Below are 21,983 nucleotides of genomic sequence, written 5' to 3' on the forward strand. Positions count from 1 at the left end.
GTTACATTCAGTAGTCTAGTTGGAAACTGTCTAGACATTGTTGTATGGTCTTATCTTTTCTTGTCCAAAATGAATTACAGTATACATGAATATATTACTAACACTTGATTGCTTACATGGCATCATTTGATAGTTGCAAGATATTTGATAGGTTATTTTCCTCGCTCTTGGAGATTGAGTTGATGATTGCAGGTGCTTTATCATTACCATATTCTATTGAGTTGCAGAGTAAATTTACTGCACCTAAATAGGTTTTGAATTCCATAAAGAGATGGCTTGTTCAGGTTTGTTCCTGGTTTATTGATGATAATTACTAGGATATGGGCGAAGGACAGCCTAAAAGTTCAGTTACTGATGCATCTCAGATTAGGTGAGACCAGAATGTGGAATTATGTCTTCATGAATGTCTTGATAGTGATTGAGTTAAAACTCTCACTTGATCTATTGTTAAGGGTTGGCTCTCTTCAGACAAGGCACTGCACCTAATTAGTTTCACATAATAATGGAGAACTGCAAAAAATGAACTTTTTGGCTAGGCTCCATCTATGCAACATTGGTGCTTCGTGTCAACATAGTGCGACACGGGCATAGTTGCAGCTCTGAGCCTGGAAAGGTGTGTTTTGCCAGGAATCAAGTGCGGACAATCTACACTTAACTAATTTTGCCTAAAGTTTAGACTCGGTCAGTGTTGATTGAGTCTAAACTTATCCAACTTTTTTCTTACGTAAAAGGGTGGGGATCAGAGGTTTTGGGTGATAACATCCTAATCACCTTCTTCCCTCTCTCTCTCTCTGTGACCATGGTTTGATCAGACTTGGGTTTGATTGAGGGAGAAGATGGATATATCTCATATGTTGGGAGTGGTCATTCCATTCTTTTGGTCAGAGTGGGCTATGATCAACCTTGGGTCTCATAAGACTCAAGTTTGATTCAATGTTGTGACAATCATATTCAAAGGTGTACTAAAACAGTCTAAGATAACAGCTGTATCAGACCATATCGTAAGATGCAACACCAAAAGATTTAGGCCCCATTTGGATGACCTTAGTTGTCAAAGGCGCTAAGTGGAGCCTAGGTGGGACCTTAGTTGTCATAGGCGCTAGGCGGTGAGCCCACTAAAAAGCCTAGGCGAGGCCTAGGTGGTACCTCAAATAAAAAAAACAAAAAAAAACATACAAATATGTAAACAAGCTACTAAACTTAATAACAAACATGTATACAACATAAAATCAGTCAACAATAAGCAATAACAAAACAAAATATGTCGTTGAACACTATAAGACAATTATATTAAATAACCTGCTCAATACATTGTCCAACACAAAACATTTAACAACACAGTACATTTAACTAAACATAAGTGTTCAAAAACATATGTCTATATATGAAAGTCATCTTCATTCTTCGGTAGCAAACCTCATTTCAATGATTTCCTTCGGTAATTGCATCGTTTAGTGGCTTGAGATGATGATGGCAGGTCATCTTCATCTTCTGAATCGGGGACCACCTTTGGCAACTTCTGTCCCACAAATGCTGCATGTACTTGTGTCTTTCTCTCATCATCTTTTTTAAGACTAGTAAGAAACTCAACACGAATATACGAAGGATTGGAGTTGGTATGCCCCACAACATGACATTTAAATCTATACAATCCTCCATGCATTATAAAATTACAAAAGTTACACTTTACTATTCCTTTGAGAGGCATCTTTAAGTCAACTGGTGAATAATATTTCAATGCAGGATCTTTTGGGAGGCATCCTTCAAGACCTCCACCCTCCATTGACCTCCTAGAACATGAATTAATAAATCTAATCACTACAAAGATGTAAAACTATGTAACTGATAACCATGTTAAAAAATGAAACAAAGAACAATTGAATAAATAAACCATGCTATTGATAACTTATAAAAAAATTAAAACATAACCAATTAATCACCAAATAAAAATATAGGCATACACATATTCAACAAATCTACACACATAATATAACTAACTTTAAGTGTATTCAAGTCTAAAATAGATAAAGAACCCCAACAAGTTTATAATAAGTTTACAAATAATAACTTAAATTTAATCCTTAGATGATGAACTTGAAAGTCCATCATCATCATGTGAATCATCTTCGACGATATATTGCTCTTCTTCTTCAGTTTCATTTGTAGAGCTAGCTGTTAAATTATGTACATAATCATATAATATAATATATATATATTATATATATATATGGTAATACATATACATATATTAATATATGTGTATATGTATATACTTATTATATATATAAAATATATATTTCTATTTGTTTAGCCGTAGGGGTAGTTTAGTCTTTTTCCCTGTTTTACGCACATTCACTTTATGGATGTGATTGTAAATTTGTTTTTATTTTCTTTCTTTTTGTTTTTTATTTTCTTTTATTTCTTTTATGTAAAGTACCTAAAGGTACCGTGGGGGGCCCACTAACATAGACGTTGGGCCCTTTCCAACGGTCACATTTGTGACCGTTGGAGGGGCTCCAACGTCTATGAGTGGAGCCCCTCCAAGGCCCCTCTTGTGTTCTTATAAATAGGGGTTCTCCCCTTTGTATTTCTTCATGGCTTTGAGTCAAAGCCCAAGTGCTCAATAAATTGATTCCATTATTTTTATGCCTTTGCACATTTGTGAGTTGTGCTTTTGTGTACAAGTGTTCTTGTTGTGCATTCGTGCCGGGTTTATTATCAAGAATATTAAGGTCTTGATCTTAGTATCGTATTGGAGATACTTTCACATGGTATCAGAGCCTCGTTGAAGGAGGAGGATCGTGCATCCCGTCACTTGTGAAGTACTTCGAAAATCGTGCCCTCAAGTAAGTGAAGTTTTGGAGTAAATCATCTACTTTGGGCAATATTTTAGAAGCAACTTTTGTCAAGAAAAGTTTGAAAAACTTTTAAGGTACGCTTTATTTTCTATCGTCTTACCTCTCTAATGGGTGAAAAAGACTCCCACTTCTCCCTTGGGTTTAAACTTAGTGGTTCGAACTACCATGTTTGGGCCGGCAATATGGAAGCCCATATCAAAGGGAAAGGCCTTTGGGGATACGTTTAAGGTTCCATATCGGAACCCGAACCCAAACTTTCTATCATAGAGAAAGGGGATATTAAGATTCTTGAAGGTGAAGATAGACAAAAGGCCCTAGAAGAATATTCAAAAAAGCATGATGAGTGGGAAATGAAGAACTTCAAAATTTTATCTTGGATTTTTTCATCCGTTGAAACCAAGATCAATGCCAACATCATTAAGTTTAAAAGGGCCTCCGAAGTTTGGTTGTACCTTGAAAAAATGTATACTTCAAGGGACTTATCTCACAAATATTATCTCCAAAAGAAAGCTTTGACCCTTCAACAAAATGATTTGTCTATTCGGGAATATTTTGCCGAACTATCATCTATTTGGGACGAGCTTGCTATGATCGAACCAAAATGGAGCGGAGAAGCTATTGAATTAAGACACAAGCAACTAGAGGAAGATCAATTCTTCAACTTCCTAAATGGTCTTAGACCCGAATTTGAGCAAATTCGGTCCTCTCTCCTATCCGCTTTCACATCTCCCTCTATTGAACATGTCATCACCAAGCTAAGTGGTGAGGAAACACGTATGGGGATTAGTAGAAATAACCCGAGTATCCTTGCTACACCTTCTCAAAGTGATTATGAAGTGGTTAATGCCGTGTCAAGACCCGAAATAATTTGAAAACCTACAAACCACCCCATTTCAAAAATCAAGGGCAAGGAGGAAATGATCGATCTGGCAAGAGAGACTATAACAAATTAACTTGCCATTTTTGTAAAGAACCGGGGCATATCAAACCCCTTTGTCCCAAATGGAAGAAATTTCTTGCCGCGGCTTTAGCATCCCGATCAGAGGAACGACCTTCGTCATCAAATGAGTCTCTTTCGCTTCAACAAATTATGGATGCTCTTCAACCTATTCTCAAAGGAGGCATTTCTGGAGCCGCTATGTCATCCTCATCCTCTCTCGGTAAGACATCTTGGCTCCTTGATTCCGGTGCTTCATTTCATATGACTCCAAGTCCTTGTTTTTTTCTGATTATTCTAAAAATTTTCTTCCATCTTTTGTCTCAACGGCGGATGGAACACCTCTTGAAATTAAAGGAATGGGCAATTTTGAAAAACAAGACTTCTTTATCCCAAAAATTCGTCTTATACCAAAACTAAACTTAAACTTACTTTCCGTTTCTCAACTCTCGGACCATGCGATATAAAGTTTTCTTCTGATAAATGTTGGATACAGGATCGCCAGTCCGGGAAGTTGATTGGGGAAGGCTCTAGGAGAGGAGACCTCTACTATGTTGATTTTCTTAAAATTCTCAAGAATCAATTTTGTAATGTTGCTCAAAACAAAGATATTCATGTATGGCATAAGAGATTGGGTCATCCCAACATTGTTAAAATATCTTATTTGCCTTTTATTAAGCATCTTTGTAATAAAAATTTTGTTTGTAATGAATGTATTCTTGGAAAAATGAGAAGTCTTCCTTTTCCTCAAAGATTCATGTTTACAACAAGACCTTTTGAAATTGTTCACTCCGATGTATGGGGTCCGGCTCCGGTGATATCTAAGGGAGGTTTCTCATATTATGTTATCTTTGTGGACGATTTCACTAGGTTTAGTTGGATATATTTTCTTAAACATAAACATGAAGTTTTCTCAACTTTTAAAACATTTCATATGATGGTTTTAAATCAATTCAATGGAAATTTAAAAATTCTTAGAACCGATTTGGGTGGCGAATATCTTTCCAATGAATTCAAAAGTTATCTTGAAAATTATGGAATTCTCCATCAAAAGTCTTGTCCTAAAACCCCCCAACAAAATGGGTTGGCGGAACGAAAACATAGGCACATTATTGAAACAATACGAACATTGCTCATTTCACAAAATATTCCGAAAAAACTTTGGGCTGAGTCTGCCCTTACATCTGTCTATCTCATAAATAGACTTCCATCTAAAAACTTGAACAAGATTTCCCCATTTGAAAAATTATACGAAAAAGAACCTGATTACAGCAGGTTAAGGGTTTTTGGATGCAAATGTTTTGTCCTTACTGATAAAAATGACAAACTCTCTCCTAAGGCCATTCCGTGTGCCTTTCTTGGTTATTCTGAAACTCAAAAAAGCTTTCGCTGTTATGATATTAAAAGTGATAAACTATATGTTTCTAGAAATGTAAGCTTCTTGGAAAATATTAGTGGTTTCGAAAAACTTGAAACTAATGACGAGAATATTGACTATTCATTTCTGTTTGATTTATTGACTGATGATGATGATACTAGTGATGATGAATCAAATCAAAATAACTTAAGTAATAATGAAACCCATTCTGAGTTCTCAACACTTCATCAACATATCAGTGAAGAACCACATAGAGATCCCATAACCTACTCTCATAGAGATAAGAATACTTTCAGAAGTGCCCTCGAAAGATATGATAATGAGTCTACACCTTCGAGTGAAGAAAACCTTCGTAGGACCGAAAGACTAAGAAGACCTCCTTCTAGGTTCATTTCATATGAGTCATTTTCGCCTAAATATAGAGCCTGTCTAAGCGCCATTTACTCTTACATAGAACCTAGGAACTTCGAGGAAGCACAAAATTGTCCGGAATGGATAGTCGCTATGAATAATGAACTTGAAGCTCTAAAGAAAGCAAAGACATGGGAGTTTCAAGACCTCCCTAAAGACAAGAAAGCAATAGGGTGTAGATGAGTGTTTAAAGTCAAGACTAAGAGTGATGGGTCCCTTGAGAGATATAAGGCCCGCTTAGTTGCTAAAGGATATGGTCAAAAATATGGGATTGATTATGAGGAGACCTTTGCCCCGGTAGCTCGGATGGTCACCGTCCGATGTCTTATAACCGTTGCCTCAATCAATAAATGGAACATCTATCAGATGAATGTTAAGAATGCTTTTTTAAACAGAGATCTAAACGAAGAAGTATATATGGATGCTCCTCCTGGAATGGAATCTCCTAAAGGAAAAGTGCTTCAGCTTCGGAAAACACTTTATGGTTTAAAACAAACTCCCAAGGCTTGGTATGATAGGTTTAACTCCGTAATGTTAGATAATGGTTTTTCATCCTGCTTTACTGATACTGCTTTGTTTGTTAGAAAATCTAATGCAGGGATTGTTATTCTGCTACTATATGTGGATGACATGCTTATAACTGGGAGTGATTCTAACGGGATTAAAAGCATAAAATCCATTTTAAAGGATAAGTTTGAAATGTCTGACTTGGGTTTCTTAACTTATTTTTTGGGTATTGAGGTAATATACTCTCATAGAGGATATTTTTTGTCTCAAACTAAGCTGACATCTAAGATTATTGACAGGTCAGGTATTACGGACGATAAAATTTGTGAAACTCCTGCTATAGTAGGAGCTAAAATGAAGATTGATGATGGTGTTCCTCTCTCCGATCCTACTCCCTACAGGCAGCTAGTAGGATCGTTGATGTACCTAAGTATCACCAGTCAGCATGCACCAACTTCTGTTCACATGGGTGCTAACTTACGTGTCGTGAGATACCTAAAGCACACTATTAGTAAAAGAGTTTTTCTATCTTCCTCTTCTGAGTTAAAATTAATTGCTTATACTGACTCTCATTGGGGAGGTGACCCAAATAACCGTCACTCCACCACTGGTTTTTGTGTATTCTTAGGAGACTCATTGATCTCATGGAGATGCAAGAAGCAACAAAATGTGTCTCTATCATCAACTGAAGCTGAATATCGTGCCATGGCGACTACTACCATGAAAATTGTTTTGATTCATTAGTTGTTGGAAGACATGAGAATCACAATTGAAGGGCCCACCAAGCTATGCTGTGACAACAAAAGTGCGATTTATATTGCTAAAAATCACACCTTTCATGAGCGGACCAAACATATCGAGATGGATTGTCACTATGTTCGGGAGGCGTACCTCCAAGGAATCATTGACCTTCCATATGTCACGTCCGAGTATCAGTTGACGGATTTTTTCACTAAAGCCTTGTGTGCTCCGCGTTTCAACTTCCTTCTTAGCAAACTCTCGGTCATCCTGCCCTAAGTTTGAGGGGGGGTGTTAAATTATGTACATAATCATATAATGTAATATATATATTTTATATATATATGGTAATACATATACATATATTAATATATATGTATATGTATCTACTTATTATATATATATAAAATATATATTTCTATTTGTTTAGCCGTAGGGGTAGTTTAGTCTTTTTCCTTGTTTTACGCACATTCACTTTATGGATGTGATTGTAAATTTGTTTTTATTTTCTTTCTTTTTGTTTTTATATTTTCTTTTATTTCTTTTATGTAAAGTACCTAAAGGTACCTTGGGGGGGCCACTAACATAGACGTTGGGCCCTCTCCAACGGTCACATTTGTGACCGTTGGAGGGGCTCCAACGTCTATGAGTGGAGCCCCTCCAAGGCCCCTCTTGTGTTCTTATAAATAGGGGTTCTCCCCTTTGTATTTCTTCATGGCTTTGAGTCAAAGCCGAAGTGCTCAATAAATTGATTCCATTATTTTTATGCCTTTGCACATTTGTGAGTTGTGCTTTTGTGCACAAGTGTTCTTGTTGTGCATTCGTGTCGGGTTTATTATCGAGAATATTAAGGTCTTGATCTTAGTATCTTATTGGAGATACTTTCACACTAGCTTCTTCCTCTTTTTCTTCCACGCTCACCACCTTCTTTCTTTTGTCAGACTTTTTCTTTCTTAGGTCTTTAGTGGCACACGTTCTTGCCCCCGTCTTATGCCTTATCAACAAGATATCATATAAGTGACATGTCATCTTCGAAGACTGCCTCATCTTCACTTGGCCACACGTCGTTATCATTGGCTTCTCTTAACACGATGGGGTCAAGATCTCTTTTGTTCATTCTTTCATCATATCTTCGCTTTAATCTCTGATTATATTGCACAAAAACCAAATCATTCAACTTCTTGTGCAAAAGTCAATTTCTTTTCTTTATATGAATCTGCAAAAAAAAAGTTCACATATATACAAACTGACAAATACTATTTAATAATTACTAATTAGTAATAAACAATATTTTACTGCTTCAAAAGTACTCTAGTTACGTTCGCAACTAGATGCATGTGAGGCCTAAGACTTGAACAACAAAGGTCTGGAGTTGTGGACAACCAATGACAAAAGAAATCCACCAATCCACTAAAAAAAATCAAATTAGATGTAAATAAAATATATAAGTTATAAAAATAATGTAAGCGAGGTATATAAAATTTAATTATCTTACCTGACGTTTGCACTTTTCTCTTCTTCTTTGCTAAGTCCATCCCGAAAGATCCACTAGTAGTTCTATATCTTATCAGTTGGTCTACTGGTGCATCTCGATGTACTTCACTTCGAACAAGACGATTGATGTAATCATATAAGCCATTCTTTATCTCCTCATTAAAATCAATATTTTCATACTCATAATATATGACTGGATTCAAATATAAGCCTGCTACAAACAAAGGTTTGCGCAATTGATTGCTCCATCTTTTATCAATTATCTCCCCAAAAGGCTATATCTTTCTTAATCATTGCGCAAATTTGCCTATTAAGTAAAATAATAATAAATAATCATTATAAAAGCTAAGTTAAAATTTAAAAACAAAATTTACAATTAGTAGAATACTAAAAAAATAACTTATACCTTGATTTGTTCCTTTGTACGGTCCATTTTCTCGTATATGTAACCCATAACAGGCTTTTCATTGCTATCAACCAATCGAAGCACGTCAATCAAAGGGGTCATTGTTCTAGGAGCACGACTCACTCTCTTCCAAAATTTTGAACTCAAAATCATGCTTTCACATCTTTTACCAACTGACGTTTTTGAAAAACTACTTTTTTGCCCAATCATCTCCAACAAACATAGACCTTAGGCCTTTTTTGCAATTATATATGCTTTCTAGAGTAAAAAATCTAGTAGCAAATATCGTCACTGCAGGCCTATGTAAGTCCCTTTGTGTGCGTGCTCTCATCATACTCAACAATTGAGTATGTTTGTATATGAATACTACCAATTATCTTGCTTTTTTAAAAATATTCTTCAACCCTTTCAATTCTCTTATATCTTCCAACATCAAATCTATACAACGTGCAACATAAGGAGTCCAAAATAAATGTCTTCTCTTATCCATCAACAACTTACCCGCTTTGACGTAGTTGGAGGCATTATCAGTAACAACTTGATCCACATTCTCCTCCCCAACTTCTTCAACATCATTCAACAATGTAAAAAGCAAATTTACATCTTTTACTTCATTTAATACATCAACCGATTTCACAAACATTGTTCTCAAAGGACAATTAACCACAAAATTAATAAGTGTTCGCCCTTTTGTATCAGTCCAACCATTTGACATTATGCTGCATATATATTTGGACCAATGCACTTTGTATTGGTCAAAAAACTCCTTTTTTTTCTTTATTTCTTTATTCAAAAGTGGTTCTCGCAGTTCGTGATATGATGGAGGCTTTATCCCTGGTCCAAATTGACCTATAGCTTCAATCATATTGTAAAATTAAGGTAATTTTGTTATATTAAAAGGTATTCCATCGTAATAAAACCACCTACTAATGTACTCAGACACTGTTTTTCTTTCTTCTTTTTTGAAGCGATTCTCTAACGGGGTTTGTTTGTTTGCTTGCCTTTCTCTGCTAGATCACTTCGGAAGTACAAATCCATAGGCCCTTTTGCTATTGATGGTCTCAAGCCGAATGTACTACTCGGATGCCCCTCCATATGCGAAACTGCAACATGTTCTTCGCTAAAATCAGAAGCTGATAATAAACTTTTACTTCTTTCATATATATTAACTGACTTTCTCTTATTTTTTTCATCACTCTTCTTCTTCGATTCCTCCATGTACTTAGAAAGTATTTGCTTGATTTATACAGTTATTTTATCACAAGCCTTCACTGCACGGTAAACATGTTATATTACAAAACCTATCCAAATATTATTAAGACTAATAGCCTGTTTAACACACAATTTAGAAGGAAAAAAGTTGATAATACCTTTTTTTGAAAGAGAGAGAGAGAGAGAGTACCTTTTTTTTTGAAATTCTTCTTCTTCTTCGTGCCCTAAGGGGAGAGAGTCGAATGAAAATGAAAAGAAAAGGGGTACGTCCAGGCTGCCTAGGCACCACCTTTGACAACTAAGGGTGGGACTAGGCGGACTAGTCGGTACCCTAATTAAAAAACTTAAAAACATACAAAAATATGTAAACTAACTGCTAAAATTAATAACAAACATGTATACAACATAAAATCAATCAACAATAAGCAATAGACAAAAGACATGTCGTTGAACACTATAAAACAATTATATTAAATAACCTGCTCAAAACAGTTAAGAATAAATGAACAATTGAACAAACAAATCAAACAGATTATAACTCAGAAACATAGCCCAAAAACAGTCAAACAGATTATATTTGAGTATATATATAAATAAAACACACAAACACAAAATATATATACTATACATATTAAATTAACTAAAACACAGAATATATATATATAACACAGAAAATAGACATATATGTGTGCATCAGCAGCTGCATGTGTGGGTACATGTGAAGTGTGAACTGTGAAAAAGAACAGTCAAACATGAATTACACACACAAATATATAACTCAGAAATATAACTCACAAACATAACTCAAAGTCAGTCAACCAGAAATAACTCAGAAATATAACTCACAAAACATAACTCGGAAACAATCAACCAGAAATATAACTTAGAAGTTGTCAAACAAATTATATATAAATTAAATTACACACACACACACACACACACACACATATATATATATATATATATATATATATATATGAAACACACAAACACAGTTACACAAAATATATTATAATAAAACCAAAAAGAAAAGAGAAGAAAAAGCAAAAAAAGGGGGGTCGAAGAGAAGAAGAAAACTGACAGAGAGAGTGAGAAACTGTGAGAACGGTAGAGAGAGAGAGAGGCATTACCTTGTTTTCTACCCAGGGGTAAAAAAAATTAAAAATATTAGTTGGACCGCCTATGCGGTCCCAGCCTAGGCGAGTTAAGCGGCGGTGCCTAGGCGAGTTAAGCGGCGGCGCCTAGGCGGTAAATTAAGGCCCCACCACCCAAACCCAATCTCCCAGGCGGTGGGGCTGCACCGAGGTCGCCTAGGCCACCAAGGCCTTTGACAACAAAGTGGATGACACATACGAAATTGTGAGTTTTCAACAGCCTAGGTTTTGGCAAACTCAAGTTTACCAAAACATTGTTAAAGATGTGCTTGGATGACAAAACTTTCATAAAGCAAGGTTTTTTTTGTTTTCTTCTGATTTTTCTGGTCACCAATGGCTAGAAAGCAATTGAACTGGTTTTCATCTTGTCAAACAACAACACGCTAGACATGTTTTGGCCTTCAGCTGAAAAAAAAGGCGTTCAACCATTTTTGTCAGCCTACCAACTGGAAAACCATCATGTTGGTGTCGTCCACACAGAAATGGCACCAACTAACTGTTTTATAGCCATAGGGTGGCTAGAATATGGCCGAAAATCCGAGGTTGTAGCCATTATATTTCTACCTGCTTTGTGGATGCAAGTAGACTAGGATGATGCTGTATGTGTTGGACAACACCATCTGATCAGTTTCTGGCCAAAAGAAGGCTGGATGGTGGCTGGTTTGAACAAGATACAGAAGGGCGTTGGGGCGGAGGGAGGGAGGGTTTCAGTGTGAGTGGAGTTGAGAGAGGCAGCACCAAGGTTGCCAGACTAGGAAGCGAAAGCGGGAAACAATATGGGTAGCAGGGCATTTTAAAATTTATAGGAAGCGAGAAGCGAGGAATAAAAAAGAAATCCATAAGAGAATTGAATGGGAATCAAAATAGAATGCAAACAAAGGCTAAAATAAAAATGACTAAACTTAAACTTCATGACTTTTTTATTTTAAAATTTATTTTTGTCAAAATCTAAAAAAGATGACTGCCAATTTAGAGAAAGCACATGAGAAGTGTGAGAGAAGGCACATAAATTTTTTGAAAAGAAGCGTGGAAGAACATTGAAGAAGCATGAACAAAAATATGGAAAACATAGATGAAGCATGGGAGAATCGAGATTCCCATCAAGTTTCAGAAGTGAGGAGTATCGTGCATCCAAAGCGAGTTTCCCACCTATCTAAGAAGCTTCCGGTAACTCTGGGCAGCACTTGATAGACTGGGTTTTCAAATAAAAAACATACTCTAGAATAGGTTTTACTGTAATTGTAAAATATGATTTCTGTAACATACTCTAGCTGAAACCAGCATCAGCCATAGGCTGTTTCCATAATTGGATGATAATTGTGCCATCCTTGATTTGATTTTAAGTACTGGATTGCATCTTAGATGTAAATACTGGCAGGGTATATTCAGTTATTATGGCATCATGATGATTTCCTTGTCTTGACATGTAAAACCTGCATTTTCATTTGATCATTAACTCTCTTAGATCTATCGTAGACAATGTTCGATGTGATTTGCTATCAAGTCCATCTAATGTTAAGGTTTTTCGTGTTACCTAGCATGCCTGTGAATCTATGTCACATGGGTGCGGGTGCGGGGATTCGGCACTTCCAAAAACCTGGGTGCGGGGGTGTGGCAGGGGCAAAAATGTAAAATATGTATATATATAAGGGGGTTCCGGGGTTCCGCCTGGTGCGGGTCCCGCTGCGCGGTCAGCGGGCGGGGGGGGGGGGTCCAGGGGGCGCTGCCCCTGGCGGGGGGTTATAGGCCCCCCCCCCCCCCCCCCCCCCGATTTTTTTTAAAATTCCGTAACCCATTTCATAGGGCAATTTTTTAAAAAAAAAAAAACCAAAAAAATGGACCGAAATAACCCTGGGTGCGGTCAACGCACCCAGGGTCGGGTTGACCGCACTCGGTGCCGCACCCGCGTCGACGCGGGTGCGGCACCCTGCTAGCCGAATCCCTGTGAATTGATACATAAGCAATATTGTAAACCTACGTTGCATTTGTAGTGTGCTCATGCACCTTTGCATGTGTTTGTGCATTCTTATACTGCTTCCCACTTGAAGCTGTGATTTAAAAGAAAATTTTAGCCTTGCCATTTGATGATAGTTTATATACTTTTCTTTCTTTTTTATTGTTTATATTCTTTTCTTTCTCCTTTTTGTGAACATCACTATCTGCCTTCAAAGTACCTTCATTATTATCTGGACTTGAGTGAGAGAATGTGAATCCAAACATGTTAGAGTAGCCTTATTTTTTCCAGTGGAGGATGCCATAGTTCAGTTTCATGGGAAATTCTGAAATTTGATGCCATCTGGACACATCCTGCCTCTGCTCTCCAATGGCTATTATATAATATTGTTCTTCTGGATTTTATATGGATATATTATTATTAAATTCTAAATAATGCTGCCTTCAATTGTTATTTTTTTTTCATTAGTAGTTTTTTCTGTTCCCAGCATATTAAAAGGCCACTGCTCTCCTTTGGTCCCAATGCTTCAACCAAGCTCAGGACTTGTCCAGTTAGTGTTTGCAAGGTGCTTCTCTTTTCCTATTTTACCATTTTGCTGCCTTAAAGGGATCTTTGTGATTACTCTGATATTCAACTGATAACTTCTCAGGAGCTGCGAATAAGTCCATACTTGCTCAGTGAATTTGGATCTGATGGTGTATCCTTGCCAATTGATGGATCTTTTTGTACATCATGGCTTAGAAAACTTGTAAAAGAGGGAAACTCATCGGTACTGTTGGATGAAGTTGGTTCTGGATGTAGCAATGATTCATTCAACTCTACTATACACCCAAGCTTGCTTCCTAGTTCTATGTTACAATTATCTGGTGCTTCTTATTTGATAAGAGCTACTTCATGGGAGCTGTATGGAAGGTATGTACTATACATTCAGATGAACATTGCCTCCATTCTTAAGCAAGTTTAAGCAGATATATGCGGCACCATTTCCATGAGCCCCACAAATCCATTGAGATCAATACTGATCAACATTTTGGTGTTGGTGTTGGGGTGGGCATTTTGCGGGCTTGTTCTCGTGGAAGGGGATCCATGTCCATGCTATGCAAACACTCCTAAGTGTTCTTTGTTTTAAGTTTCCTCGCACCGAGATTACATGTTCTGTCAGTTCAATGTATTGTAAAGTATTCTGTCTGTTTTAATGTTCTAAATCATGTGATTGTTGGATATGCTTATTGTGCTTGATTTTTTCTTTAGGTAATATCATAAACTTATTTGATGTTTTTGCACCCCTATGAGCAAGGAAGGGGAGATTCTAATTTAAGGGAGCATGAATTTTGATTGCTTTGTCATGCTCCTATTATCAAGCTCATTCAGAACTCTGGAGATACAATCTGCAATGAGTTGATGATGATAATTCTTTTTTTTACTTGTGATAGCTGAAAGTGCAGTAGGATCAAGGCAACGAGCACTAGAGGGGGGTGAATAGTGCTTTTAAAAATTGTCTGCGGAATTTTGAAGGATTTTGCAATTCGCAAAGCAAACATACAAAGAACACAATAATTTATCCTGGTCCGGTCTTTCCCGACCTACATCCAGTCTCCAAGCAAAACCCGCTTGAGATTTCCACTATCAACCTTGTGTAACCACAAGATCATACACACCAAATCCGGTCCCACTTTCAGTAACACACCTACTGAAAGCAAACAACTCCTTTAAACCAAGGAGTCCTTCCTTTTACAGAAAATTGAAATAAGTAACAACTTACAATACAACCTATGAGCCCTTCTTTTGAATGCAAATGAGATGCAATTGACTTTTGAGGTTGTTGAAATACTCTACTCACGAATTCACTATTTCTCAAAAGAATTTGAGTGAAAAACTGAAGTGAAAATATCAAGTGAGTGAGAAAATGAATATGAGTGAAAAACAAAGAGTAATTGATTCAAATTGATTGAATTGAAGTGCTTTTGAGTGTAAAATGCACTCATATTTATAGTTGAAAATTTCCATATGTTGAGGGTATGAAAGGGTGTCAAAACAGTCCATTTTGAACGATTAAAACGTTTGAAAAATGAAAAGACACACCTTTTTGAAGTTTCAGGAAAAACAACAAAATTAGTCGACTAATAGTTAATTATTAGTAGACTGACAGTTATCGTCGGTCAACTGATCTGTTTATCTCGCCGTTTGAAAATCTGAGTAGGTGGTTTAAGGTTAAACCTTCTTAGTTTGAAGGTTATATGAAATGTTTATTAAATATTGGACTTAGATGTAATTTATTATTTTGGACTCTCTCTATTTAACATAGAGAGAGCCCTAATGTTAATATATCGAGTTTCTCTTCATGTGCTGCCGTCTCTCTCTCTCTCTCCCTTCCTCCTCTCTCTCTCTCTAACCAGGGTTCAGTACATCATTCTACAACCTTGCTATTGCAGATGACGTGCAAGTTCTTGCTCTTTGTGTATGCCTTAAAGACATCCTCGTGGAGGATGCAAGAGGCATTTACCCCTCTCCCTCTCGCGACAAGAGTTCAGTCGGGAGCGAGCTACACATCCTCGTCTAAGGAGAAGGATACCTCGCAAGGATCCTGGCTCTTCGTGGGCGCAGTCCTGCAGAGTCGACTTGAGGTTCTAGGGAGCTGCGCAAAAGCATCAACGACTGCTCCAAATTGAAGCATTTGGAAGGATGTGACTGGCTCGTTCTGCTCGCCTTTTCGGCATATCTCGGGTGATCCCGATTTGGGGGTTCGAGCAAACTTCTTAGCGGGTGTCCTGTTGAGAAACCCGTATCCCGTCTATCGAGGCCGGTGTCGAGTCATGCGAGACATGTAGATACCCCGATAGCGGATATGATTCGAGAAAATCACATGCATAATGTTGGCACAAGGTACTGCTGTTTCAAAAGATAAAGTACAGTTGATAAACTTTACATCTTTGTGAAACACTCCTGTTGAGGCTTCTATTGAGGAGCTATACCCCTTTCATCCTAGAGTACTTGTAGTCGTGCACGACACGTCTAGTACTGCGACGATCGGATGAGACGGTCGTGCGACCTCGAACAACGCTAAATGCAAAATGTTGTAATCATATAAATGGCCTCACATTCGTCTTCACAGGCAAGATGCTCGAGTGGTTTACCACAGCATAGAATGGGTCGTTAGTTAAGCAACCCCTAACGTACCTATTCGCTTCTGGTTGTCTGTCAAGGGAGAGGACAGAGCGGTACAAACTCCAATGGACAGGTTGTTAACAACCACCCTACGGGCAACGATCCGGCCTCCCCAGTCATTGGAGTTAGGGGAAATGAGCTATATTAGTTAGCTCAACACTTCTGCAGAAGTTGGATGCGTCCGTGACACAACCTCCTTTGGAGAATCCTCTCTCGGCTAAAGCCGTCCCTTTGGAGCGAACTCAACTAACTATTCGGGTTATTGAAAATACATAGAATAACAGACGCCCGAACTAGTTTCAGTTGGTTCTACGTTTTGCCTGCGCGTACCCGCAGGTTCGTAATTATCGAAACATAAGGTCTGTTCACACTGGGTCGTTGAGTCGTGAGATTCGCTTGCACTACTGATTCACTTAAACTACTGCTTCGCTTGCACTACTAATTCGCTTGCTTGCTCGATAGTTCAGTATGCTACTCGTTGAGCTGTGCACGCCTGTCAAGGCGTTACTCTAGTGGGTTAAACTGCTTACGCAGTTCTTTGCGGAGTAATAAGGAGCTTCTCATACTGGTTAAATACTTATAATAATAGCATTATGTCAGTTGCTACATATTAGCATGTGACTTGCTTTATCCCTTGGTCGAACTGTTTGGTGCTTATTATAGCGTAACATTGGTTGGCTTGCATCTCTTATGATTGATGTGATTGCATACAACTCGTAATCTACGAACTGGTGGCAACTAGGATTGATGTGACCGCTTGTCTTATAAGCTGCTTACATATTGTGATATAACTGTTGCCGTATGATTGCTTATGAATGGCTTGTGATGTAATGGTTTATGTCTTACGATTAATTTAATTACTTGTTCATGGACTGAGCCATTTTATGGTAATTATATGTTTTACGAGCATTGTTATGAGTGTTTGTCTTATTCAGTTGTTTTGTTTGGCTGACGGGTAGAGTTAGTTAGTTACCCTTCGCCCATAGAATCAACTGAATTGCCATATTTGTGCGTTCTCATGTGTCGTTTACACATGCTTTGAGGGCTTATTTGCGGATTGCAATATTCCTTGTGGCAATAACACGATGCGTAGGATTATATGCTTCTACGTGAAGTGATACGATGCATGTATCACTGAGTGGGGTGTCTGTCGAGCACCTGATCTCCAAAGGATTATCTGCGAGGGCGTGTATGATCAAGAGCAGGTATCCGGCTAGAGTGGTAGATTCTCTGTGAGGATGTACACTGTCCACGAACGGGTAGCCGCAAAGACGGTGAACTCCTGTGCGGAAGTGTATGGTCTAAGACCGGGTATACCATGTAGGGCCGAATTCCTTTTGAGGTTATACATGTCCCAGACTAGGTGATCCGGGCGTTGATCTTGTTGTTTGCATTAGTGGCTATCGACCCTGAGAGCGGTCATTTGTGTGGATGCGTGTATCACAATGATTTTTATTGCATATGACATTTGTTAGGGACTGATCTCCTAAAGGTTTCGCTGTGAGGTTATACATTTCCCAGATCAGGTGACCCGACTAGAGTGCGAGATCTCTGTGAGGATGTACACTGTCCACGAACGGGTAGCCGCAAAGACGGTGAACTCCTGTGAGGAAGTGTAGGGTCCAAGATCAGGTATACCCTCTATGGCGGTAATTCCTTTTCCGGTCGTATATCTCTCGGACCGAACGATCCGACGTGGATCTTGTGTTTTTTTTTACCATAAAAAGTTATGGTGAGCTGTAACGATCTTCTGAGATTGTTTGTGATAGCCAACTATGAATTCATAGTTTCGGCTTTCTGTTTTAGCATGATTACATGCTTGACTCTGGTGTGAGAATCAGATCGTTAGCGATTTGAGTTAGTGATAGTGTTTTGGACCTTCTACGGAAGGGTGAGCTTTTCTGAGAAGGTATGACGCCTTAGTGCGTCATAACCGGTGACAGTTAGCCGCGTAAGACTTTGAGAGATGAGTATAGATTATGGTCGTTTTGGACAAAGCGTTGGTTAGAAGTAGCGAGTGACAAACTATGTCCTGGTGGTGATTAGATGCAAAGACCTCATTCTAGGAACGAGGACAAGCTTGTTGCGTAGTAGTTCACAGCTTATAGTCAAATGGATCGTATGCTGCGTTGGTCAGTTGAACTGCTTACTTGCTTTGAACTGCTTACTTGCTTTGCACTGCTGACTCGTTTGCACTATTCACCTGCTTGCATTGCTTAACTGTTTAACTCCATATCTGCTTTAAACTGCGCAGCCTACTGAATTAAATGTGCTTAATTCAGTTTCCTGTTAGTCTTTCTTGTGCACCTACTAGTTTTTCGCGAAACTTACCCATTCTATGGGTACAGGTAGTGATTAGGTACTCTACGGGCGATGGCGCGATTGCAAGATGGCTTCAGGACTTCTTCTTCCTGCTCTTAGCTCGCGTCCTGGACGCTTGGGTTTGTATCGAATTTCCCTTAGGATATCCGAATCTTGTCAGTTTTGGTTCTTTTAGCTAATGTGCCCAAAGTTGTCAGCTTGCCTTATGATTTATCAAAGAAAAATCTTCCGCTGATTTCATAAACAAACTCTGAAGGAAAGAGATATTTCTAGTCTCTTGCCTGTTTTTCTGAAAAGGTTCGCAAGTTTGAAATTTGGGGCGTTATAACTTGGTATCAGAGCTAAGGGAAGTAAGGATTCTTGACCATTGAGCATCCGCATCACGCTGTAAGTATACAATTTTTCTTATTTTATAGATGTTTTTAGCGTTGTTAAGCTAAATGGCTTGACGCGTTCTGCTTATGTACCAGCATTGCTGGGTTTTTGTGAACTACTCATGGTACGCATGAATAGTACGAATGTTTTTAGTTTCTTTTTCGAGCTTCCTGAGATTTTTGATCCTTGGTATCTCTTGTTTACTTCAAGGATGGTAAGGAACTCGAACGAAGATTCGGCTAACGAATGGTCAAATATTAGGTAAAAATGCCCTGGCTTGTATTTTGACCAATTTATGCAATAGAAATTTCGCGGACGAAATTCTTTTAAAGGGGGTAAGATGTAAAAACCGAAAAAAAAATTTATTTGACTTGGATTCGGGTCGGATCCGGACCGGACCGGACCCGAACCCAACTGAGGCACCGGCTCTCTTCTACTTGTAAAAGACGAGGCCGAAGGGGAGGGGAGGTTCTCGAAGCCCCCTTCCACCCCTTCTGCTCTCGTCTCTCTCTCCTTTTCGTCAGTTTCCTCGACTGCCATCGTCGGCAGACACAACCACCAGCGACAGCATCGCCGAATCCCCCCTCGTCGGCGACAGTCGCTCCTCTCCCTGCTGCGACCCCCCTCTGACGCTGCCGCCGCCGGCGACCACCAGGTACACGCCTTCTCCTTTGCTCCCCCTCTTTCGTTCGTCTTTCTCTCTCTCCCTCTTTCCCCCTTGTTTTTTCGTTACGCAGGGAGGGGAGGGTCGAACCACCTCCCTGCTCCTGTTTCGGCAGAGGAGGGGCTCGCCCCCTCCTCTCTGTGCCCTCTGTCAAGGCAGGGGAGGGGCCGAGCCCCTCCTCCCTGCCTCCTGTTACGGCAGAGGAGGGGCTCAACCCCCTCCTCTCTGTGCCCTCTGTCAAGGCAGGGGAGGGGCCGAGCCCTCCTCCCTGCCTCCTGTTACGGCAGAGGAGGGGCTCGGCCCCCTCCTCTTTGTGCCCTCTGTCAAGGCAGGGGAGGGGCTGAGCCCTCCTCCCTGCCTCCTGTTACGACAGAGGAGGGGCTTGGCCCCCTCCTCTCTGTGCCCTCTGTCAAGGCAGGGGAGGGGCCGAGCCCTCCTCCCTGCCTCTGTCACGGCAAGGGAGGGGCCGAGCCCCTCCTCCCTGCCTCTTGTTACCACAGAGGAGGGGCTCAGCCCCCTCCTCTCTGCTCCTTATTAGGCAGGGGAGGGGCTGAGCCCCCTCCTTGCTCTCTGTTATGGCAGGGGAGGGGCTGAGCCCCCTCCCTGCCCTTTCGTTCGGTAGGGGAGGGGTTGAGCCCCCTCCCTGCTTCGTGATACGGTAGGGGAGGGGCTGAGCCCCCTCCCTGCTCTTTGTTTTGACAAGGGAGGGGGTTGAGCCCCTCCCTGATTCTTGTTACGGCAGGGGAGGGGTTGAGCCCCCTCCCTACTCTTTGTTGCCGCAGGGGAGGGGGCCGAGCCCTCCCTGTGCCTCTCTTCGCGTTAGGTAGGGTCATCACCCCTGCCTTCGTTGTTTTTCGGCAGGCCGGGGCAAGCCCCCTCGCCTCGCTTTTCCCTAGCATCAGGCGGGCCTCCGTTCGTTGTTGAAAGGCAAGGTGCGACCTCCTGCTAACCCCTTAGTGGCTTGCAGGGAAGGGCCTCGTTTCTTTGCTCTTCTGGCAAGCAGGGCGACGCCTCGACATTCCTCGTGCCTTCATAAGGCAGGGGTGCAACCCTGCCTCCCCGTTGTTTGCTGACAGCATGTCAGCAGGGGCTCGTGGCCTTGCCCCTGCTCTTTGCGCTTATAGCAGGTGCGCATGTGCACGATGCCCCTGCTTCTGCTTCCCTTACGTCAGGACGACGTCAGTGCCCCTGACTTCCTATTTTGGTATTGCTTGCTAAGATCGTTACTTTTGCAGCTCGTACGACGGATCCCGCTCGCGCTCTGCGACCCGAGCCGCCAATCGCGTACATCCGCGGACGACAACAAGCTTGCAACTCTCAAAGGTAGGGGAAGATTGCACAGAAGACTTGGATGATTGAATTAAGTTCAATTAACTAAAAAGAGACCATTAAATAAATATATATATATATATATATAAAATATATATATATATATATATATATATATATATATATATATATATATATATATATATATTTATACGAGTACGCATTTAACTCAAGGACGCGGTTTCGCGATCCTTGTTCTTTACTTTGCCGTTGCGCATCGCGCACAGGTTTTGTGTTGCACTCCTGTTTACAGTTCCTTTACTTTGCCGTTGCTCATCGTGCAAAGGTTCTGCGTTGCACTCCTGCTTACCGTCTTTACTTTGCCGTTGCTCATCGCGCACAGGTTTTGTGTTGCACTCCTGTTTACAGTTCCTTTACTTTGCCGTTGCGCATCGTGCAAAGGTTCTACGTTGCACTCCTGCTTACCGTCTTTACTTTGCCGTTGCGCGTTGTGCTGGGGGTTTGCGTTGCACTTTTACTTACCGCCTTTACTTTGCCGTCGCGCTTTGCGCCTAGGCTCTTGCCTTTGCATATGTGTTGGTATTGCCTTGCTATTGCAGATGACGTACAGATTCTTGCTCTTTGCGTATGCCTTAAAGGCATCCTCGTGGAGGATGCAAGGGGCATTTACCCCTCTCCCTCTTGCGACAAGAGTTCAGTCGGGAGCGAGCGACAAATTCTCGCCTAAGGAGAGGGATACCTCGCAAGGATCCTGACTCTTCGTGCGTGCAGTCCTGCAGAGTCGACTTGAGGTTTCAGGGAGCTGCGCAAAAGCATCAAAGACTGCTCCAAATCGAAGCATTTGGAAGGATGTGACTGGCTGGTTCTGCTCGCCTTTTTGGCATATCTCGGGTGATCCCGATTTGGGGTTCGAGCGAACTTCTTAGCAGGTGTCTCGTTGAGAAACCCGTATCCCGTCTATCGAGGCTGGTGTCGAGTCATGCGAGGCATGTAGATACCCCGATAGCGGATGTGATTCGAGAAAATCAAAGCATAATGTTGGCATAAGGTACTGCTGTTTCAAAAGATAAAGTAAAGTTGATAAACTTTACATCTTTGTGAAACACTCCTGTTGAGGC

The 21,983-nt window shown here is 40.2% G+C and overlaps 1 protein-coding gene across 2 annotated transcripts in view; it reads left to right on the forward strand.

Moving 5' to 3' along the window:
- LOC149822399 (anaphase-promoting complex subunit) overlaps positions 1-21,983 on the forward strand; it is a 173,641-nt gene that overhangs the window by 72,432 nt on the left and 79,226 nt on the right. For both annotated transcript variants that reach the window (XM_089981389.1, XM_089981390.1), the window contains 2 exons: positions 13,537-13,614; positions 13,699-13,961. In XM_089981389.1, the coding sequence (XP_089837515.1) occupies positions 13,537-13,614; positions 13,699-13,961 (341 nt within the window). The remainder of the gene's footprint in view (positions 1-13,536; positions 13,615-13,698; positions 13,962-21,983) is intronic.

Source organism: Nuphar pumila, chromosome 11 (assembly GCF_984573655.1).
Source record: "Nuphar pumila chromosome 11, dmNupPumi1.hap1.1, whole genome shotgun sequence".
NCBI lineage: Eukaryota > Viridiplantae > Streptophyta > Magnoliopsida > Nymphaeales > Nymphaeaceae > Nuphar > Nuphar pumila.